General features: G+C 38.2%; 1 protein-coding gene across 5 annotated transcripts; it reads left to right on the forward strand.

Moving 5' to 3' along the window:
• The first annotated feature begins 1411 nt into the window (after positions 1–1411).
• Positions 1412–21937, forward strand: malt3 (MALT paracaspase 3). 5 transcript variants are annotated; one of them, XM_017711124.2, is made up of 15 exons: positions 1412–1570; positions 2475–2575; positions 2759–2886; positions 2979–3111; positions 3768–3949; positions 4170–4266; positions 4897–4932; positions 6238–6441; positions 9853–10030; positions 11017–11091; positions 11188–11315; positions 14632–14781; positions 17867–18021; positions 19752–19868; positions 20439–21937. In XM_017711124.2, the coding sequence occupies exons 2-15, from the start codon at positions 2491–2493 to the stop codon at positions 20769–20771; spliced, it is 2001 nt and encodes a 666-aa protein (XP_017566613.1). In that variant the 5' UTR covers positions 1412–1570; positions 2475–2490; the 3' UTR covers positions 20772–21937. The 5 variants fall into 5 exon arrangements, with proteins under 5 accessions (XP_017566613.1, XP_017566615.1, XP_017566616.1 ...); XM_017711126.2 differs by having other exon boundaries at positions 2762–2886; XM_017711127.2 differs by having other exon boundaries at positions 2475–2554; positions 2762–2886.
• Positions 21938–22743: the final 806 nt, after the last annotated feature.

Genomic DNA, 22743 nt, shown 5'->3' on the forward strand with positions numbered 1-22743 from the left:
ATATATAGGGATTTTCATACTTATTTCTTTCTATAAATATTCTGACAGCAACTATGCTTGCCTGTATTTTAAACATTAAAAACTGGAGTACACGTTTTTAGGTGAAACAGAGCAAACTAATAAAAGTTACTGAAATGTTTTATTTAAACCTTTATTAGTAGAACTGTAAAACACTATAATCTTCATGATATTTTTGATATGAAATGCCCTGCTTAGTTCGTTAAAACGAGCGTGAACTGTTTCAGCTCTGCTAGCAGAACCTCTCTCTCTCTCTCTCTCTCTCTCTCTCTCTCTCTCTCACACTTTCTCTCTCTCGCTCTCTTTCTCTCTCACTCTTTCTCTCTCTCTCGCTCTCTTTCTCTCTCACTCTCTCTCTCGCTCTCTTTCGCTCACTCTCTCTCTTTCTCTCTCTCTCACTCTTTCTCTCTCTCTCACTCTCTCTCTCGCTCTCTTTCTCTCTCTCATTCTCTCTCTCTCTCACTCTTTCTCTCTGTCACTCTTTCTCTCTCTCACTCACTCTTTCTCTCATTCTCTCTCTCTCGCTCTCTTTCTCTCTCTCTCGCTCTCTTTCTCTCTCACTCTTTCTCTCTCTCTGTCACTCTTTCTCTCTGTCACTCTTTCTCTCTCTCTCACTCTTTATCTCTGTCACTCTTTCTCTCTCTCACTCACTCTTTCTCTCATTCTCTCTCTCTCTCACTCTCTTTCTCGCTCTCTTTCTCTCTCTCTCTTTCTCTCACTCTCTCTCTTTCTCTCTCTCTCTCTTTCTCTCTCTCTCGCTCTCTTTCTCTCTCTCTCACTCTTTCTCTCTCTCACTCTTTCTCTCTCTCTCGCTCTCTTTCTCTCTCTCATTCTCTCTCTCTCACTCTTTCTCTCTGTCACTCTTTCTCTCTCTCTCACTCACTCTTTCTCTCATTCTCTCTCTCTCTCACTCTTTCTCTCTCTCACTCACTCTTTCTCTCATTCTCTCTCTCTCTCTTTCTCTGTCTCTCATTCTCTCTCACTCTTTCTCTCTCTCACTCTTTCTCTCTATCTCTCTCTCTTTCTCTCTCTCACTCTTTCTCTCTCTCTCTCTCTCTCTCTCTCTCTCTCTCTCTCTCTCTCTCTCTCTCTCTCTCTCTCTCTCTCTCTCTCTCTCACTCTTTCTCTCTCTCTCTCTCTGACTTAACTCACTGCAGCCTCTGAGTTACACGACTGAACAACAACGGGATTGAAACAAACTCGGCGAATCGCCCATTCATTGAGCTGAAATGCTCTGAAACAGTTCCATCTCTGCGAGGTGCCGCCTGCGCTTCAACACCACATAAACAAACTCTGTGAAAAAGAGTCTTGAACAAAACTGCTCCGTATCTCTGGCTCAGATATTCGACACATTCCGGTAGTGGGCGGATACAGTTGTTCCGGGAACTTGGCCTACATCGAATATTTCTTTTTTTTTTTTGTTCACCTTGCATCACAGGCAGCACTCTGTCATGATTTGTAAACCGACTTTCACCGCTGCTGTTTCAGTCTGAGCGCAGGGAAAGTTCTGATCTCTCGTCTGTAGCCGTTCAGCTGTTAGCGCTGATTTGAGGTGAGTGGTGTGAGGAGCAGACGCAGCAGGTTATTGATGAGTTTCAGACTGGAAGAACGAATGTCATTGCGAAAGAGACGCGTTTTTGTGGCGACTCGTTTCGAGGTCGTTTGATTTGCTCGGTTCTGTTGTGCGTCTGTCTACTGCTTGAGCTAGACAATGAAAAGTAAACGTTGCTGCAACTGTAAAAGTGATGGGGCTGTTATCTATTTTGAGGAGATGAGGTAGTGTCGTTATCATTTCTCCCGCTTTGCAGTTCTCCTGGCAGTGGAGAGCTTATAATGTTCTTGCCAAGCTCATTAACATTAAACCCTGCTGGACATTAATACTGTTACACATCACAGTCTGACTGGACGTCAGTGCTGTTGGATGCATTCTGCAACTCTGACAGGACGTTGCCTTTCTTCTTCTTCTTGTTCTTATGACTAAAAAGTAAACTCCACCAGTTCTTCAAAATGTGTGTATAATTCAGTTGATGTAAACAAAGTTATTATTATAAAATATAGCAGTTTTAAATGGATGTTAGTAAATAAATGACAGTAAAATAGTGGTAAATCTGAAACCTTCCAGCACCCTGCATGTGTTTCTCCATCATGGATGGATTGGAAAAAAAGTTTAAGCTAAAAATAATCTCAACTCTGTAGCTGAACAAAGTCTCGGTCATCATATTTATATGATGGAACTTTTATGGGCAATAAATGCTCTGGAGGTCTGGTTCCTATAACTACTACTCTAAACAATTCTGACTCTAATTTTCTCCAGAATAGACTTTCACAACAAACCACTGTAAATGACTTTATTTACATCTTGATGATTTAACTATGCAGAAAATCTGAAAAGTGGCAAACATTGTTTGAGCTTGTTCCATTTTTTTTATTTCTTTTGCTTGTATTTTGTTATCCAGCAGATAATATGTCACGATGACCTATTGCCCAGACAGAGCAGCGCCACTGTGGTCCAGGCCCTTCCACACTCTTAAAGAAGGTCCGACAGTCATGACAGTTGGTGTGTGACACGTCTTTGTTTACTCTTATAGGAACAAAACATTCATATGTGCTTCTATTCTGTACATAGATATGCCGGTTACTTGATTTTGATTTACAAACTCATTCGCCATCCCACCCGTCTGCCGTGTATTGCTGTAATTGTTTATCTGCTTTCTGTATTTGTTTTTCTTCTTTCTTTTAGCAGACGTTGTCATTGTTCAACAGCCTAAGTCTGTGTGTGTTCCACAAAACTACCCAGTGACACTAAGTGTTCAGGCAGTAGGCACGGGCCCTTTGAGATACCAGTGGTTTGATGGTCAACAAATAGAGGTTTATATGGCATTTCTCATAATTTGCTTTCAAACATTCTTGTATGGCAATATAGTGGATTGCCACTAATTTCACTGTTTGGGTCATTGCAGGTGCCGTGTGCCACAGAAAGCAGGCTCCAAGTTTCTCTTAAGAAGTCAGAGAGCTACATTTGCAGAGTGAGTGACCAGTACTGCAACTGCATCTTCAGCATTTGGGTCAGAGTGAAGGTGTTAAACTTGCCAGGTACATTCTCCACATCTTCATGTGTGTCCTTAGTGTAGGATCTGTACATCCACCACTTTGTTGTGGTGCTCATTATTCTAATGCCTACGGAGTTATAACGTTGTTAGTCAGCACTGAATGAATAACAAGGCATAAGATCATGAAAAGCATTTAGTATTAGTACTAGTATTAGTATTAGTACTAACCCTCATTTTAACCAAAATAGTTAAACAGCTCTTTGAAGATTGTACCACGTGCTTACTTGATTTATAAGTAATAATTTTCGATGATGTAGACCATTTAATACTTAGAGCTTAGGGGACTGTAAAATAAAGTATTACCAGTATTTTTTATAACTTGAACTTAACTTTGATCCTTAAGCACAGGTATACATATTGCTGCTGTTGAAGCAAAATCTTGTATCTCCATTTTTTCAGGTTTTGACATGATCTGATAATGCCTGTTTCCTTTTACATTACATTTATTTTGTGATTAATGGTCCAAAATGACTGAGAAAAACATCTGGGTCCACGGACTTACATTAAAATTAAAGTTACCATTTTGGAGATACAAGGTTTTGTTCTGATAGCAGCAGTATGCTACATATGCTCACATGCTCAATACATGACGGTATACCTGGCAGTAAAGTTGCTTTGCATTTTCTTTGTGTGTTATAGTTGGTGTCCCACCTGGATGGAGAGGAGAACCCTATATCATAGCCCAGCCTACACCACAACAAAGTGTACGGCATGGAGACACGATTACGCTCAAGTGTTTAGCTTTCGGCATGCCTTCTCCCCAGTATCAGTGGTACCATAACGGTCATCTCTTACCCAAGAAAAACAATGAAATACTTGAGGTGAGACTAGACAAAGGCAGAAACACATGGCCCTCACAGTGCTATTCAGAATGTTTTTTACTGTTAAGTTAGAGCATGTGGATATTTCATACTCTACGTAAACAGACCCGAAAACCTCCTAACATAAGCCCTGTCTGGGTTAATATTTAACCTCTTCTTTGATTTGAAACTGAAGTGATTCATTGTGAGACTAAAAGGCAAACATGGTCCTGTCTTTTAGATAAAAAGTGCAAAAGCTGATCATGTTGGCTCATATCTCTGCTCCGTTTCAAACGTGTTGGAGGAGAGATGGTCAGAGGCGGCTGATATCGCGTTGGGTAAGAATTGGCAGTTTATTTACTGAGCACTTTGACTTTTACACATAGATTTTGAAGTACTTTTTGTTTTTGAATATCCTGATAAAGGCATGAAGAAAGTCTTTCCCTAATAGAATCAGAGAGGCAGACAAAAAAACATCCCGTAGGACATGTGCTACTTTTTGTGATTTTTTTTTTTTGTGAAGTTATAGCTTCAGACATGAAACACATTAAACACATTAAAAGGTTTCATTCCTTGTACAATCTTTAATTACTGGGAAGATTCTGAACTTGATTAATGCTCCATGAATTGTTCATGAACACTATCTTCCATGAAATGGGTATTTCCATTTCTATCTAAAAGGTACTTTCCCCTTTTCTTAAAGACTTGTGCTGTTTGAGTTGTACGTTGGCTTCTGGACACATAAGCAGTGTAAGCTAGAGTGAAACTAGCTCTCTCAATCACAGCTTCCCTTTTTCCCCCCCTAAGTCTGCCGCATCATGGAACACAAACAAAGCCCTTAGTTTCTTTCCGCTGTGAAGCCATTTTAAAATGGAAGTGAGACGTGGGGTTGCCACTAACGCTGAGATCACATTTGAGCTGTTTCGCTGAGTCATGCTTTTGACATTTTTTTCCCTCCTGTTCCACAGCAACCCCTGATAATCTTCCAGCACCCACACTCACAGGTACGTTTAAGAGAAAAAATATTGTTTCAGCTCCAGTATAAACTCTCTGTCTCCTTTAAGGCCTCCACTATTAGCTAGGTTTGTTTAGTTTAAGAATTTTATGGGACTGGGTGAAAAGGTCATGAAGTTCAGTTAGCCCAATCTCACACCAAAAAACAAGACAAAATCTAACCTTTAATTGAAGAAAGAAAACAAAACTCTGGCTTTGACTGACATGTAGACTGAAAAGTTTCATTGCAAAAAATCCATTGCAAAATTACGGTGGGTTACTGGCTACTAGCTGCATTATTTTCACAGTAATTAACTGCACCATATTAAAATTAAGTGACAGTACAGTAGATAGCTCTCTGTTTGTAAACTGTATATTTTTACTGCATGGGTTATGATGCTCAATAGCCGGTAAATTATGAAAACATTGACTTTAAAATGTTCAGCATCAATAAACAATGTTTAAAATGTTCAATATCAGTAAACAATAACATTTTAGTCAACACTTCAGTGTTTCAGCATTTAAACAATAAAAAGGAAATTCTACACCTTAAAAATCTTCAAAACACCAAAACCTGAGACATCAGAATTAAAACAGTTTGCCTTTTTAGCTTAATGCTGTGCAGTATAGCTCAATGTCAGCCTTACGGTAATTTGCTGTATTAATCCAGAAAATATCTTAAGGTAAGTTGACCCCACAATAAAATGATGGATACAGTATTTTTCTGTGAAAAAATTAGTGCTATATATTGTGAAATTCAGGCAGTAATTCACAATGCAGTTTTAGCTTTTGAGCAAAAGCATCTAGATTTTCATTTGAAATCTTCTGGTATTTCATAAAGTCTGTGATATCATGTACCCTAACAAGGTTACTGGGGTATTTGGAATGAAAAACAGTCCAAAAACATGGATGTTTGGATCTTCCAGCAGGAGAATGATCCAGAACAATCATCCAAATTCACACAAAAGAGGATAAATGACCACAGAATAATTCAACTTATTGTAGTCCCTTGACCTGAACCCCATTAATATAACCTTTATACTAAAAGGCTCATTATTATTATGTTGGCAAAGGGAAGTTTGCCAAAGTACTAAATGCAGGGGTGCCAGTGATTGTGGTACTTGTTTTTTATAGTAAATTTACTTAAGTAAACATAGAATTGTCTCTTACTGTCCTGTGATATTGAGTTAAAATTTACCATATTAGATGTCTTCATGACCTTTTGGAACCCACCATTACCAGTAATGATGGAGCTGAGTGTATGTGCACAGTAAGTACACTGGAACTATAAGCTTATCCAACGTTCTTTTGTTTAGCAACGGACAAAGTTGCGCTGCTGATTGGGAACCTAAACTACACCCACCACCCCAGGCTGATGGCCCCCATCATGGATGTCCATGAACTGGCTAGTCTGTTGCAGCAACTGGGCTTCCGTGTGGTGTCCCTGCTTGACCTCACGTTGCAGGAAATGGAGGCAGCCATTGACAAGTTCCTCCAGCTCTTGGACCGTGGCGTCTATGGTGAGTGTCATGATGTGGCTTGTTGGATCTACTTGGGCTGAGTCACCTAATTACATGTGACTGTGTTGCAATGCTTCCTGTCAAACGAAATTCAGTGAATGTTTTTGTGTTTAGTGCTGTGTAATGCTTTTCACTTGGGTGAATTGGGTTCATTTGGTTGACGACACATGGGTCGGATTTGTGTGCTGTTTGGAAGCCGCTTGCTTCTGGCCAAAATCAAACATGTAAGTTCTGGGAAGGGAAGGCTAAAGTAGAGCTAGAAGATTATTGTATTAGGTCGTACCATATCTAATTAAATTATGCATTGCTAGCAAATGTAAATATAATTTCACCGTAATATAATATTATGTAGAATATCCTGACCAAAGTCTGTTCTTGTTGCAAAGCAGTATTGAATTATTATGATCCATGTTATATGTCTTTCTTTCAATACTCTGTTAGTATGCCTTTTATTTATATATATATATATATATATATATATATATAAATATATATATATATATATATATATATATATATATATATATATATATATATATGTGTGTGTATATATGTATATATATATATATATATATATACATATATATATATATATATATATGCATGTGTGTGTGTGTATACTTTATCTATTACATATAGCACTAGTTCAGTTGAAAAACAATTGAAATATGAATTGGGTAAACAAAATAACAAAGAAAAATACGTTTGTTCAATGTGAGTAAAAAAGAGTTGGGTTGACTTTTGCTTTTCTTTGAGAGCTGCATGTTCTTTAACAGTTTTTCTTGGCAGCTGGTTTAAAAAACCAAACAGACCTACTATGATATGTAGTTGGGGTCAGGCAGTGTGAATAGAAGGCTTCCTGTAAAATCATCTTCAGAAAGTGTTTCACCAGACTGCGTCATGTTGATGCTCTTTAGATCAGGGATGTTCAGTCTTACTTGCAAAGGGACAGCATGGTTGCAGGTTTTCAACAAACTGGAAGTAAACATGGTGTTTTGTTCAGTTGTTTGAAGACCAGTTAAACAAGTAGAATCCGGTATGTTTCTTTTTATTGGAACCACACCAGATTAGATATCCCTGATGTAGATATTTCCAAATTCTGCCACCTTTTGTCAAAATAAAAGTAAAGGTGCCATGTTTGTGGTACAACAGCTCCTGGTGTTACTATTGTTTTGACATTGAGGTTACATATTTGTAGCACTGGTTTTGACTGCAAGAAGTTTGCAACGAGTCACTTGCAACGAGCCACTCTGGCAAAACTGCCAAAAATATGAGCTTGTGAAACTAAAATCATGAACAGTTTTGGTTAACACAGGGTTAGGATGGTCGTTTTGAGGCTGTGCTTTCCTGCTTTAGCACATCCCTGTTGGTCTAGTTTCAATTTTCAACCACTGTTCTTCTTTCTTGAAACTTGTTGTCAAAATAATGACATACAGTATTGTGAAAAAGTCTTAGGTATTTAAGCAAATTGTAAGAACATGAACATTGAATAAAAAAATCAAATGAATGTAAACAAACAGCACTAGAATAAAAATGAACAAGAGTTTCTTGTTTTCAAAAAAGTAGTTGATAGATAGGTGGTTAGAAGGACAAAGTTTGGTTCCTGATTTCTCATTGACACCCCCAGCCATCACATGTATTCATTAAATTCCATCCTTAGCACAGCTGATTGAACTTTAACTTTTGAAATGGTTAGATTAAGAGACCCTTTTTAGTCCCACAATGGGGAAATTTTACTTCTGCATTTAACCTATCTGTGCAGTGAAACACTGCATACACACTAGTGAAGACACACCCAAGGGGGAGTGAGCACACTTGCCCAGAGCGATGGGCACCACAGCAACCGGGGAGCAATCGGGGTTAGGTGCCATGCTCAAGGGCACCTCAGTCATGTACGTGTCAGCTCAGGGGATCAAACCTTCCGGTCGCCAGGCTGGTTCCCTAACCTCCAGCCCACGACTGCCCCATGTAAATGAGTGCATTAACATAAATATTTGTTGTATTAGTGTTTTTTAATGTTTTTCTGAAAATAACTATATTATGGATATTTGGACACTGGATAATTGGAAGCTTTTCTTTCTATTTCTGCCTCTGGGTATTTCATGTTTCTTTAGACTAGTTGTCAAAGTCAGTCTTATTATAGGCTTCAAGTATTTTGTATGAAACCCTGTTTTAAAAATATATTTGTATTATATTTTATAAGAGGTAAAACTCTATATATAATGTAAATGACAACCGGAGTTCCCAAATTATGTAAAAATGAAAAAATTTTAAATGACATACTTTCACTCGAGAGTTAAGAATGCACAGCTAACAACATGACATCACCCAGTGTGAGTGTGTGGTCAGGATTTTCCTCACCATTTCCCTCACAACTTTTCGGGTTCAAACTAGTCCTCTAACATGTAGGTGGTAATGGAAGATTACTTTTCTGAAATGTTATCTATTTTTAGAACTGAGTGTTGCCTCATGTGCTAAAACAGGATCAGTGACCTTATTGGGTCAAATGGATAGAATTCTTAAAAAATGTACTGCAAGCACATCATCAAGAAATATGTTAATCGGCTGACTAGGCATCTGGTTCGTGTCTGGTTTGTCCGAATTTAGATCTGCTCATGTTTGAAAGTCTGACTGTATGAGTGACTTCCTGACTTGCTTATGTCATGGGTCAGAAAACCAGGTGGTCTGAAGCCACATCTTTTGTTTGAAGCCGCTTCTGAGAAAATGTGTGGTGTAGCATGGGCCTGATAAAGGATGACAGGATGAAGTTTGGGTGAAAAAACATGCTGCATCTGAAGACTGATCTTTTCAGAGCTCTTTGCCAAAACATATATAGATCCACAGTAGAAGCTGTTTTGATTCTGCTTAGATATGTAGATATGTGTACTTCCGTTTTTCTTCACTTAGAGACAGAAAGAGATGGGTTCTCTGTTAATGAGAGAGGTTAGAATACACAGTACCTAGAAAATGAGAAATGTGTTGAGGGAGTTTTTAGTCACGTGGGTATGAACCATTTGACCTGTTCATCATACTCTAGGCCTATTTATTAATGGGGTGGGATGGCCATATTTAGCACTATGGAGAATAGCTGATTGGAGCTGCATTCGCAGTCGTGAGGGAGCCCCAGATGGTCCATATTTATGCTTTATCCATAAGAACTGACAGTTGATATTGAGCAAAGATATAGACTGTCTGGGAGGCCCCCAAGGACTGGTTTGAGAACCACTGCCTTGTCATACAGTACCAATCAATTTGGTAGTGTGAAAGCAGCATGTTGCTCTCAATTTAGTCTCTTCCTTCCCGACAAGTTTGCAAGTTGGTTCACACTACTGAAACACTCAAAAAACTTCTGCTTTTTCTCTGATTGCAAATGTCCCCTTGATAAACAATTCTTCCTCTCTTTGATTTCAGCCATGTTTTATTATGCTGGACACGGGTATGAACACCTGGGCAGGAACTACCTCGTGGCCATCGATGCTCCACGGCCTTACCGCACTATAAACTGCGTGTGTGTGCAGAGAGTCATGTGCAACATGCAGGAGAGACGAGCGCAACTCAATGTCATTTTGCTTGACACCTGCAGAAAATGGTAGGCTTGAAACACTTAGACAAGCCGTTCGACAAGGTTCAGAGAAATGAGCCAGCATGATATAACATATAGAAGCGTTTGCACTCATCTGACTCACTGAAAATGTGGTTTTATGGATACAGGGGAAAATGTGGACAAATGCCCCATATCAAGTAAGGTGCCCTGGAGATACCTTACACAATTAAATTCCACATCAATGAAATATATTACATTAATACAGTTCTTTACAAGCATAAGTTAACAAAAACATGCGGAACTGATTTGAATCAGGTCATAGCAGATCACTGGTTGTGTCAGTGGAGTTTGTTTAGAAGTTTTCTCAGCACACATGTCTAAGTGACAGAGCAGAATGTGTGTGGTAACATTTTAGATTTTAGACATAGTCATAAAAACACATTTATCCCTTTACACCAAAAGAGAGTGTTTGTGATACATATTTCATATTTGCAATTCACTATCAATTGAAACCAACACTGTTTCCTGGATAGCATTCATTGTTTATACACTTCTGTCAATTGTAGGAGCCTATGAACGATTAACTGTAGAAACTTCAGAAGAGTTGATTGTAGAGACTCCTGAAGAGTCAACTGCAGGGGTCTTCCGAAGAGTCAGCTGTAGGCACTTCTGAAGAGCCATTGTAGGCACTTATGAATTGCCGATTGTAGGGACTTCTGAAGAGTCAATTGCAGAAACTTCCTAAGAATCAGTCCTTGACTTCTGAAGAGTCATTGTAGGGCATCTGAAGGCACTAATTTGATGATTTTAACTTGGGAACAATTTGGGATTTTAACTTTGGAACAAGCCTACCAATTGGCTACTGCTTTTAAAGGACTTAGATTTATAAGCAACAGCAATTGTATAATTACACAAACGTGCAATGTCTGGTTTGCAGATGAGATTTTGCTTCTGAAAACAGGTTGTGCTGTTGAGGAATTTGTCTTCTGACTTTAAGAGTCTCCAAACAGAATCTTTTTGTGTCATTTCAGGTACAAACAGAGTGGCCCCACTTCTGAAATAAACCCTCTGGCCCCTTTAGGGAACACAGTGTACGGATATGCCACGTGAGTATATTTTAACTCCTTCTATGAGGCCACAAAACTAAAACAGGTAATAAAAGTGCATTCACTAAAAGGGTATTGGTGCATTGTACTATTTAGGACTGAGGATGCTGAGGCTTTTGAGGTCCAGGATGGAGGGAAGAGCACTGGGATCTTCACCAAATACCTGAACAAGTATATCCTCCAACCACAGAAGGTCACCCATATCTTGGAGCAGGTCTCTGAGGGTGAGTGTTTGCTCACTTGTGGTCACACCATTTAGGGTGGACAATATGGTGAAAACATAGCATCACAATACATGAAGATATTTGGACAGTCTAAAATCTTCTACAGGAGGAAAATCAAACCATTGGTAAAAATAAAATAGGAAATTAAGAAAATTGCATAATAGTCTGATATCTGATCAGCTTCTTGTTTTGATGCAGTTTATGCAGTTGCTCTACACTGATTGCAGTTGTTTATAGGCTCTCTGTAGCTGGTCTGTAGAGTGTTTCAGCTGAAGATCTAACAAGTTTTGCACCAAGCTCTATGATAATAGTATATATCATCTACAGCTGATCAGTATAGAGGGTGCCTCATTTAGTCACTCAACCAACATGGTGGAAAAGCCAGTTTTAGCTGTTTAAACCATACTGAATAATATCTTTCCTTTTTTATTTTACTTGTCATTCGTTACATGAATCTACTTTTTCTATCTGTTATGTTACTTTCAAAATGTGTTTATCAACCATTGTGTTCTCTCTGATCATTGTCTTGTGTTTAGCCTATTAAGTGCATTAACTCACCATCCCTAAGAATCACAGCCTGCTTGTTTTTAAGCATGAGGCACAGTGTTGCTCATGTTTGAAAAGGCATCATCTGAATGGCTCCTAAATCTGCCTGCTTTATGATGCATACAGGTGTCTAGTGTTCTAGAAATACTGACTAAGATGATTCCATGATAACTGGCAAATTTTAGGAGATCTCCAATTCTGTTCTGTCAGCTAACAGATGCCCATGTTGGCTAGCATCGTGCTGAGTGACTGGGGGAGAGGGAGGGCTATCATTTGTAGTCAAACACGCAATTATTCAGCGTTTTAAGTATCACGATAACAATGAATATTGTAACATTGCCCAGCCCTACTTGTGACATTTTATCACTTTGCCAACCCCTAGCGTTGAACGATTTACTCAAAGCTTTGCTTGTCAGTTGCAATGTAATTCACCACAAGCACAGACCTCGTAAATATTTAGATACTGCTCATTTTACAACAGACGTTACTACAAAGTGTACCAATTCAAATGAACAATTCTTCCAGCTAATGTGCTGCTGGAAGCGCTTTGGAACAGTAGTACAGTAGCACATTTTATATTGTCAAGGCCATCTTGGTGAATGTAGACACAAAGACCCACAGTGGGATCTATTTGTCAGTGCCTCTGATGATAAGAATATTTATACTTTCAGTACTTAAGCAAGACCAGGTTGTCAACACCTGCAAGTCAGACACTGACTGGCCTCCTTCGTGTTTACCACCGTGGAACAGTGTAGATGAGCATGGCTTTTTTGGGTGTAGGTGGAAACCTTGTTTAGTTGTTTGATGGGTCTCTCCGGTAACATGACTTGGCTTTGTGAGAAGGGGCCGCATTAGCATGTGACCTCATTCTCTGGGAATTCACACAGACGCTTAGCCCAGGTGGTGGGAAACCCGAGAACATGGCCCCTTCCACCCCCTGGCTCCCACCAGCCCACTGAGTAACATGCCTGTTGCTCAGGCTGCTTTCTCTGCCGGTGCCCGCTGTGTGTTGACTGCCCTCACAAGGGATCGTAATCCTGCTTGGCTTAACGCACTAAGTCGCAGCTACAGAAGAGGATATGTGATGAGGTGTAACTTGCTGTGCTGAACCCACAATGCATGGCAACCATTCAGAAATGTATGAGCCCCTCTATTTTGTGCTACATGTACTGATGGTTGAAAATAACTTAACGTCAAGATGTGTTGGTACTTGTATTGGATGTGTTGGCTCCCCTGGTAACTGGTTTCAATATGACTTTTTGCTTATTTTCCCCTATTGAATCTCTTCCTGTCATCTTTGCATGTTGATTTCATCATCCAAAGAGCTTCTGCTTTTTCACTGATTGAATATAATCTCTTGGTCAGATACATAGGTGGTTAATATGTGATGCATATATGTGGAATCTTTGTGCACTTCATCCCCAACATGTGTTTTTTTTTTTAAGTAATTATTACATTATGGTCTTCATCGCAGTTATTTGAGATGTCATATTTACATTTACAGCTGATGCTCTTATCCTGAGCAACTTACAATTTGATAATTTTTACATAGGTAGGCCAAGGCGGTGTTAGGAGTCTTGCCAAAGGACTCTTATTGGTATAGTGTAGGGTGTTTGCCCAGGTGGGGATTGAACCCCAGTCTACAGTGTAGAAGGCAGAGGTGTTAACCACTACACTATCCCAACACAATCATATTGTGTCATATTGTGAAGCAGAATGTAAAATGAATGTGTTTCCATCAGTTGGGTTGAGACAAATAAAGAAAGCAGGAAGCACATTCACTGAGACGTTTCATTTTATTGGCTGCTATAACACATTTACAGGATAGCTAGGGCTGAACGATTTGGGAAAGATAAGTTATTGTGCCCAATAATGTGATTAAAATGTGATTATTGTCTATAAATTAAGCTCCAGGCATTTATCAGCAAGAAGACCAGCACATTCATTTCTTTGGACTTAGAATTGTCAATTGCGATTTTGATATAAAATTGGTTCATCATTCAGCCCTAAGGGTAGTGTGGTGTACTGTTTTTTTTTTTTTTTTTTTTTGTTAGCTAGGAAGCCAGTGCTAATGCTTGCATGTATCATATTTTCACACTCAGATATAGAAATTTTGCTTGACGCTACACATGATTCTGTGTGATGCTAGGCATTTGTGTGTATGTGTGTGTGCGTGAGCACACATGCACACAACAGTGCTGTGTACCATTTCATGCCTGTACATTCTACTACCAGCATAGATGATTTAATTTGCTGATCTCCAGCAAAACCAGCATATGTTGTGCTTTGAGTGCTGATTTGTTGGTCAGCAACAAAGGAAGTTGATATGCGGATCACCAACAAAAACAGCATATCAGTGCGTTTGGAACAAAACCTTGTTTGGTCCTTTTTCAGTTTTTGACACAATTTGATAATTCTAGTTGTCCTTTACATTGAAAGTAAAGTACACTAGTCTGGGTCTTTCTCCTGGAAAGTAATACAAGATTTTGTTCTGACAGCAGCGATATGTGTTTTGGATGCTGGTTTGCTGGTGAACCAGCATGATCATGCAGGGTGACCAGCTAAACCACCACCAGAACAGCACCAGACTAGCATAAACCAGCACAGATCAGCACAGAATTCATAGTGGACTGTGCTGTTTTTCCAGCAGGGCATAACCCTAGTGTGGATTATATTAAATGATTGTTGGAGCCCAGGAGCACTTTTTATTCTCTGGACTCTTTCTGACATGTTAATCAAGTGGGGAACTGACCGGTAGCTTTTTTTTCAGATCTGGGTAAAGACCAGCTGGTTAGTGGCAAGCAGGTGGTAGAGATTAAACACACACTGAAGGAGCCACGAGCCCTCACTGATCCAGTGGGGACAGCAGGGCACACCATGGAGCTCCACTTGCGAGATGCCTGCTGGAGACAGGCTAATGGTGAGTTCCAGAACTGTCTCCCATTACAGAGCTCTCAATCTCTGGCTTCTATAAGCATGATTGATTGGTCAGCATTTAAGGAAGTTTTCCAAAGTACATTCTGTGAATTTGGAGCAGCAAAGTAGTGAACTGGCCACTTCTTTGCCTATAAAACAGAGCACAGGGCTTGGAGCTGGGCTGTTCTCATCAAATCAATAGATTTAATGAAACAGAATTACCTCTAAATGTTTAAAGACTTAAAATCCCATTGGATGAATCTGTTTAGTTTTCATACATGACTTGGTTGTGGAAAACTTTGTCAACATCTAGAGTTGCTATAAATGTCACAGGTGCAAGTGTGTTAGTTTTGAAAAATATTTGATGGTTACTAGTTGTCTTTACTAAATAGGTGTTTGTTATACAGACAGTGAGAGTTGCAATAGCTGTTTTTAACCATTTTTAACATTAAATACAGGAAGGGAATATTACAAAGGAATATTTATATATAGAGTACAGAGCAATCAGAGACCACCCTTAATTTTTTTTAATTTCCAGTCAAAAAAGCCATTGCATACTTTATTTTTCAGAATGAAGAAAAAACAGAGAAGAAAGAAGAAAACAAATATTTAACAGAAAGTTACACAAAAGCCTCAATAGCTAAATTGTTACTATAGCTAAAATAGATGTTACTGTTTTTAATGCACCCGTGTGCAAAGAGACAGAACCAGACACTTGCAGTAACAATCCAAAAACAAGAAAATGCTCAGTCGAGAAACTAGAGAAACAATACCTCAACACTAAACTTCCTCGTTCAGCCAATCACTGTTCACAAGCACTTGAGTACTAATGTTTAGCACCTCTCTCTTATATGACCTGTTTAATTTAGTTTAGTTTATAAGCCCATAAACTAAACTAAACAGGTCATATAATAGAGAGAACAGGTGCTAAATATCAGTATTCAGGTGCTTGTGATTGGATGAATGAGTTCCAGAGTCATGTGATCTCCACCTTCAGGGAAATGGAGTCCAAGTGTAAGTGAGCTGGAGGGCTGAGTGACACCAAGCTTTTTTAAAGAAAACACCAATGATAAATTTACATATTTTTCTAAAGACCTCAAAAGTTCAGTCTTAGAAGCTGTTTGTATTTTACAAAATTCAAGTAAACTCAAATACAAATATAGACTCATTAGTCCATAAAACCTTACTTTACATCTCAAATGTCCTGCAAATTTTATTTTCTATCTACTTTTCTCTGTAACAGCTTCTTGACAGCTAGACTTCCTTTCAGTCCCATAGTGTTGAGTTCTCTTCCCTCAGTTGAAGGATGGACAGAAAGACTCTTTTATCAAGAGTAGAGCATAATTTTTTGATCTTTCTTGGATCAAAGCTTTACGTGCTGTTTGTCTGGTGGTTTTAATAGCCTACCAGATCTTGCACAATTGTTAGGAGACCTATTCTCTCTGTATCTTGATAGATCTTGAATTGTTAGGAGACCTATTCTCTCTGTATCTTGATAGATCTTGAATAGCTTGAAGATAGAAAGAATAATAAAATCCAGGCAAGAAGATTATTTATTCCTCCTGAAAAATGAATAATTTAACTTTTGAGTGGAAATTAAATCAATTAAAGATAGTCTCTGACTCATATACTGATATGTGCGTATATACAGAATAAAGTACGAGAAGAGGAATAGTGTTTTATGAAGGTGATATAGTACATTAATGTTCAGGAAAGTGCAAAGACAGGCAATGTTGTGCAGGTGAAATAAGGCCAATTTAATGAGAGTTAAGACTTGAGACGTAAGGGAAAGGTTTCTAACAACCTGAGTGGTTTTAACGGTCAGATTTGGATGTCTGAATAAGTTAGTCATAAGATTTGAATTGAATTGGAGGTCAGCTGTCTTCATTTCTTCTTCACAGAGTCTGTATGCAAGAGTCTGTTGGCCAGTCAGATTTGAACCATATGCACAAATCACAGTGCCCATCTAAACAGTATTACATCATCACTGGTGCTTTGCTTTCAAATGGTCCTTGTCCTGTTATTAAAAACGCCACCACTCATATACAAAACATGATGAAAATGGATGGAAAGCTTTTTTTTAATACTTTCTACCCCAAACTGCAGTAGAATGTTCAAGATTTTTCATGTTAAACTATTATTTGTGTCTTAGTGTACTTTAGTCATTAGCGTGACCACCGACACGCCTACACAGAGCTGTTGAATGCTCACTGCCATGTGACGAGGTTGTAAAAGTTACAGTCCACAGCTACTTCCTCTTGACAGTGTGTAGGCCTGGGATGTGGTGCGTGACTCATTGTGAGTGCACTGTGGAAAAGAGCTTCATGAATGAGGAATCTGTTTGTTTTAGGGAAACAAAAGGTGCTGTCAGAAGACTGACATAGTTCAATTTCGTTCTTTCACTGTCCTTTGTGACATTTTCCCTTTTTTGTTTCCACTCCTAGAGTGGTAGGCTGTTGTTGCTTGAAAACAAAGCACAAGGTTTAGTAAAGGAAATGAACTCTTTGAATTCTTCAACTTCACAGGTTTCAAATCATTGCTAGTATACTAAGAAGCTGAAAATAAGGGTGACGTTTTAGATGTGACCAAAATGATGAGCAGCAGAAGATTTTTAATGACCGAGAAAGCTGTATATCAATGTGACATTAAGTTATAATAAAGTGAATTCATTATATTTCAGGAGTGGAGACCAAATCTCAAGGCAGCTAACTTGAGAAATAATTCATGTAAATAGGCATATTATTTATCATTTGATAACTTCTTATTCAGAGAATAAGAAAAGATTGAATGACACAGCTATAAATACAGTTTAGCAAATAGTTTATAATATTAAATCCACATTGTAGAAGTAATTATACATAAAATGACAAATTTAATAATCTGGTGATTTCAAGCTTTTGACCAGCAATATACATATATCTTTATATTACATGGTCATAATGTAACTCCAGCCACAGGTTTTGCACATCATTGTCTTCCAATGCATTTGCATTGCATAAGAAAACCCCTGTCTGATACTGGCATTTTTCCATGTTATTAGCAGTTGAAATAACTGAATAAGTTAATGTGTGTGTTGCTTACTCTGACAGTTCTGCCAGGCCGGAAGCTTTTGGACTTTCCATGTGGGGTTCAAGTGGAGCTCAGCTTCTCAGCCCTGTTTTCCAACATCTTGCTTGTGTTTGGAATGGTCAGGAACTCTGGAACGATGGTTCAGGACTGCACCGTGGACCTCCACAGTGAACCAGTGAGTTTCAGCCTTTCTTAAGAAAGTGTTTGAGAATGACAGGATTTTTAAATCCTGCTTATGAGCAACCATTAATTTCAACTATTCGCTGATCCAGTTAATGAAGGGCTGATAAGCAGGCGATGAGGGGAGTTGAAGCAGGGAATAGTTGAAACTGGTCCCTAAAACTGATTAAAGGTGATGGAGTGACTCGACCTCAGTGTTTCCCTGTAAGGGTGATGTTTCAAATGGAAGTGAGTAGTTTGAGCCAAACAGAGTTTGGAACAAGGTGCGGCTTGGCATTTTCCGCTTGCATATGGTGCCCAGAAGCACTCGGATTCTGCTTCACTCGTTACAGCTGGAAGTATGTGACCTCTAGAGTACGCTATGAATGATCTAACATCAGCTACATGTGTCAAGGCTGCTGAAGTGTTTTTTCAAACCTACAGAAGAAAGTACGAATTTACTGAACTCTAGTGGTGAAAAGGATGTAATGACTTTTATGTATGACACAGTTCATCATGTAGTATTTTATTTGTGCTCTTTATTAGTAGTGCCCAAAATTTTGTATCGCACTATAATTACATTTTCTGAATGTTTAGGTATATACAATCATATGTATGTTTTACAAATAAAACATAAAAATATTTTTATTCTAGAAAACAAATGAACTGGATAGAATACAGATGCCAATATTGCTTTTTAACCCAGACCACACATTGGCCTCTCTGGGCTTGACAAAAGCAGTGCTAAATGTCCAAAATTCTATGAGGCTGAAGTTAGTCTCTTATTCACAGCTTCCACCTTGAATGAAGTTTCATTCTGGCACCTGTACGGGTGGAGATCGAAGGATCTGTGTTTCCGTTTTCACTTGAAATGCCAAGCCATTCAGCCTAATGTTAGTGTGTTTTGCACATTTGTATGTTATCTGTGCTTATTTTCCTTAATATTGCTATAAAGTTTACAACAAAACCCGTAACCAGTAAAGAATCAACGCCAAAATTAAATACAAAATCAGTTAATCAGAGATTCATCATAAGTGTGTATATTTTGCTGCTATGGAATGTCTTCTGTTAATTAAGTTTTTAGTGGTTAATTGAGGTTTTAGTTATAAATGATCTCTCACAAGATCGCCTGATCAGAGTTCTTTACACTGACCGTAGTTATTTCCACATATGTTTATATGTATGTGTTTGTTTATATATGTTTCTGTCAGAACAAACAGCATGTGGATTGGATGCCTTTCCATCTGTGGGTTGAGGCAAAAAAACATGTCAATAAAAGAAAGAAGAAATTAATTATTAAGACACATATTGTCTTAGGAAAACTACAAAAGTTCTAACATATCACTTTAGATGTCAGCATTGAGTAATGTTTGTTTATTTGAGCTGGAGTTGTTTCTGTGATTTGAGACAGAAAACCTAGGAAGTGAGATCGCTAATCAGCCATACATGTAAATAAATTTGCCCATTTTAGGCTTTGATAACTGCAGGAAATGAACAAATGAAGACAACCACCTTAATGGCAATTAATCATCAGTAATATTTCATAGCTGTGACAGGCCAAGCCTGTGACTGATAAACTAGTGATGCCAAAGAAATGTAGACTTATTATTATTATTATTATTATTATTATTATTATTATTATTATTATTATTATTGCTGCTGTCTATTTATTTTTCTCTCTCTGTCTTTTTAAGAACCGCATGTCAGTGTCAAAGACCTCATTTTGTCTTGTAACCCTGTCTGTAGGTTATGGAGGACATTTTCTCAGGGCCTGGCAGGTCAGATGAAATGCATTCCTTGCTGCTGAGCAAAGCTGACAATCCTGACTGCAGTCTGAGACTGTGCTGCCTTCAAAGGCTTGAGGTACATTTTCTGCACTTTCTAAAGGTTTTAAAGATCCATGAAGTAAGACTGAAATGATGTTTGGCTGGTCTGAACAGCATTATACAGGCTTTGAATATCACCTGTATAATAGCACTCAAATACATGTTCTCAAAATCACCCTTAAAAACAATATTTGAAGTATTTATTAGACATTTGTCAGAACTGATTGTACAAATGTAACAAACAAGTACTTGAGTATTCTAAAATCTAAAAAAAGCCAGCCCTCATGTTTTGCATGTGTAACATGGTTTGCAGGTTTCACTAGCCTCTATGGAAGACATTACTTCACCTCTCTTCACTGTATTGCATTAAAGAATAATGTTTATTTTCATGTTATAAAGAAAATATTACTCACTAAATAAATACTCACTGTTAAGGTTAACTAAATAAACCATTTTGTGCAGTTATAAAATTGTATCTTTCTGTACTCAAGCTACAATATCATTTCCAGCTGGGGGCTCAAATCCATCATTTCAGTTGTTTCATAGTTGAACACTTGAAAAGGCTTTTCTGGAACTCAATTTGTTTATTCACTTTTCTAATGACTAGAGATCACTGGTGATCAAGGTAGAGTTGCACTACACCCACCGGGACAGGAAGCTGCGGCTGACTGAATGCAGAGAGGTGGACATTGGCCGGCCTCTGATAGCCTCCTGTAGGTTCAGCAACAGAGGGCCAGCAGACAGGCGACAGGAAGCAATGCAGCACACTGTGGGCCACAAGTCCAACACCAGACAGTCTTCGCATCTTCCTGCTCACCATGCACGACCTTCAACTCGCAAGGCAGAGAACATCTACCAGATCTCAGCCAGTGCAGCGTCCGCTAGCACCAATGAACCAGAGGAGAACGACGAAAATGACTTGCATGAATTCACTGTGTGATATTCCACCATTTGTCCTACGCAGTGAGTAGAGCTCCATCATTGTGGAGTTGTTGGGGGAGGTACTGGAGCACCACATCTCAATACATAATACATTCTATTATAAAGGTTATTCTGTGTAAAGTTTCCAGTGTTCTTCAACCTAAAAACTGGTGTATCTATCATATTGTTGAGTTCAGCATTCGGGGATTTTGATGCATTTGGCTGTGTTTGGAAAAGAAAAGAAAACCTGTTTACTCATGTCTCTTATGATAGAAGCTTTTGGGCTGTAGCTGAATTCTGTGAGTAAATGTTTGAAATAAGTAACAATATAGCACAAATTGAAACTACACACTACATTACACTTCACTACACTGTTCAGCACAGATCATAAGACAGGTGTGAGAGAATGTGTGACCAAAGTTGTTCTTATGAAGTTTTCATCCACTTTTTTCAAACACTGAAGCAACAGAGTACAAGTGCAGCTCTGGTCACTTACTACTTTCTACTTTTTCATTTTCTGATGTCAGTAGCGATCAGGTAGGACCCTGTGAAACCTCCACCCATGCCGCTATGTGGGTATTCCCTATGGAAATGAGTTGATTAATGTAATTAATTAATGTAATTAATGTAAACGTTCTTTAAAATGTGATACTCAAAATCTTTACTGATGGAATTGATCAACTGCCTAATAGCTTCTATTATAAGTCCATTTGGAGTGAACAGTTTTTCCGTACTTTTCAGTCACAAATGGCTGTCCGCAGTAATCGCCATATGTTACAGATATTGCAGGAGAATAGGTTGATTTTTCATTTCCAACACATTCTTGGACAGAATCCATACATTTCACTTCAAATACTACTTTCAAATATGCATTTATTAAAGTGCAGAATATTAAAATACAGTAACAAACAGATGCATTTCAGTATTTTCTCTACTGCTTTGATGGCATTGATATGATTGTTTTGATTGTTTAAGCATGATTGGATGTGTGAATGTGTTCAGAAGGGGTTTGAATGGTATCTAGACTGTCCTGCTGGAAAGGAGTTCTCAGTAAAACAAATGTAAATGTACCATTGTTACTTGTTCCTAATCATTTGTAAAATCTAATTGTCATATGACTGTATCTGTTGTTGTTTTGACCTGAATGCTTGATTTGTACAATAAAATTGATTTGTAGTAACCTTATGATTATAATTTTATGACATTTATGTACATTATGCCCTAAATTCACAGACTGGACTACATTGTTACTGTAAGAAGAAGTAAGGAATGTATTTTTTGCAAGAAATGAGGTGATAAAAATGAGGGGTGTTGAAACAGTTGTACATAGACTGCACTCACACATGTAGAACGTATGCCTACACACTTGTGGTGTTTGTAACGGGTAAAAATGCGAAAGTCACTAATTTTACACTTCAAAATGCAGTACAGCTTAATTAGGACTATTCAATAAAAAAAAAGATTGTCTTACAGGCAGAACACTTGAGGGAGCATCCAGACAGTGTTAAAGTTAACCTGAAATCAAAACCAGTTCTGTTTATGTGGAACCTCTGAAATCAAGTCAAGTCAGCTTTATTGTCAATATTACAATATGTACAGGACATACAGTGTACTGAACACTGAAACTTATACAGGTGTCACATGTTGGTTTAAAATATGTGTGAAACATATCACAGCTGTGTCAAAGAAAAAAAGTTAAGTGGGGTGCCTTTTAAGGTAATACACCTGCCAGATAATGCACTCCATCCTTAATCTCACTACATTATAATAACATTTATGAAACTTATACAGGTACATATACATATGCATGTACTTATACATATTTTTCCCATATTGGACCATATGCCAGGGAAATGCACCCCCTCTAAAATCTGGCTACATTATTATTATGTCTGTGATACACAGATGTCACATATTGGTCCCACATATGCATTACCAAAAATGTTTCATAGTCGTATCAACAAACCTGCTGGGAAATGCACTGTTTCTCA

Source organism: Pygocentrus nattereri, chromosome 7 (assembly GCF_015220715.1).
Source record: "Pygocentrus nattereri isolate fPygNat1 chromosome 7, fPygNat1.pri, whole genome shotgun sequence".
NCBI lineage: Eukaryota > Metazoa > Chordata > Actinopteri > Characiformes > Serrasalmidae > Pygocentrus > Pygocentrus nattereri.

What these genes read in the sequence shown, in the direction of transcription:
- malt3 (XM_017711124.2), top strand. Translation starts at nt 2,491, where the DNA reads ATGACCTATTGCCCAGACAGAGCAGCGCCACTGTGGTCCAGGCCCTTC. An exon ending in GAAGGTGTTAAACTTGCCAG is followed by an intron (nt 3,112 to 3,767) that starts GTACATTCTCCA and finishes TGTGTGTTATAG; the next exon opens with TTGGTGTCCCACCTGGATGG. An exon ending in TGGACCTCCACAGTGAACCA is followed by an intron (nt 18,022 to 19,751) that starts GTGAGTTTCAGC and finishes CCCTGTCTGTAG; the next exon opens with GTTATGGAGGACATTTTCTC.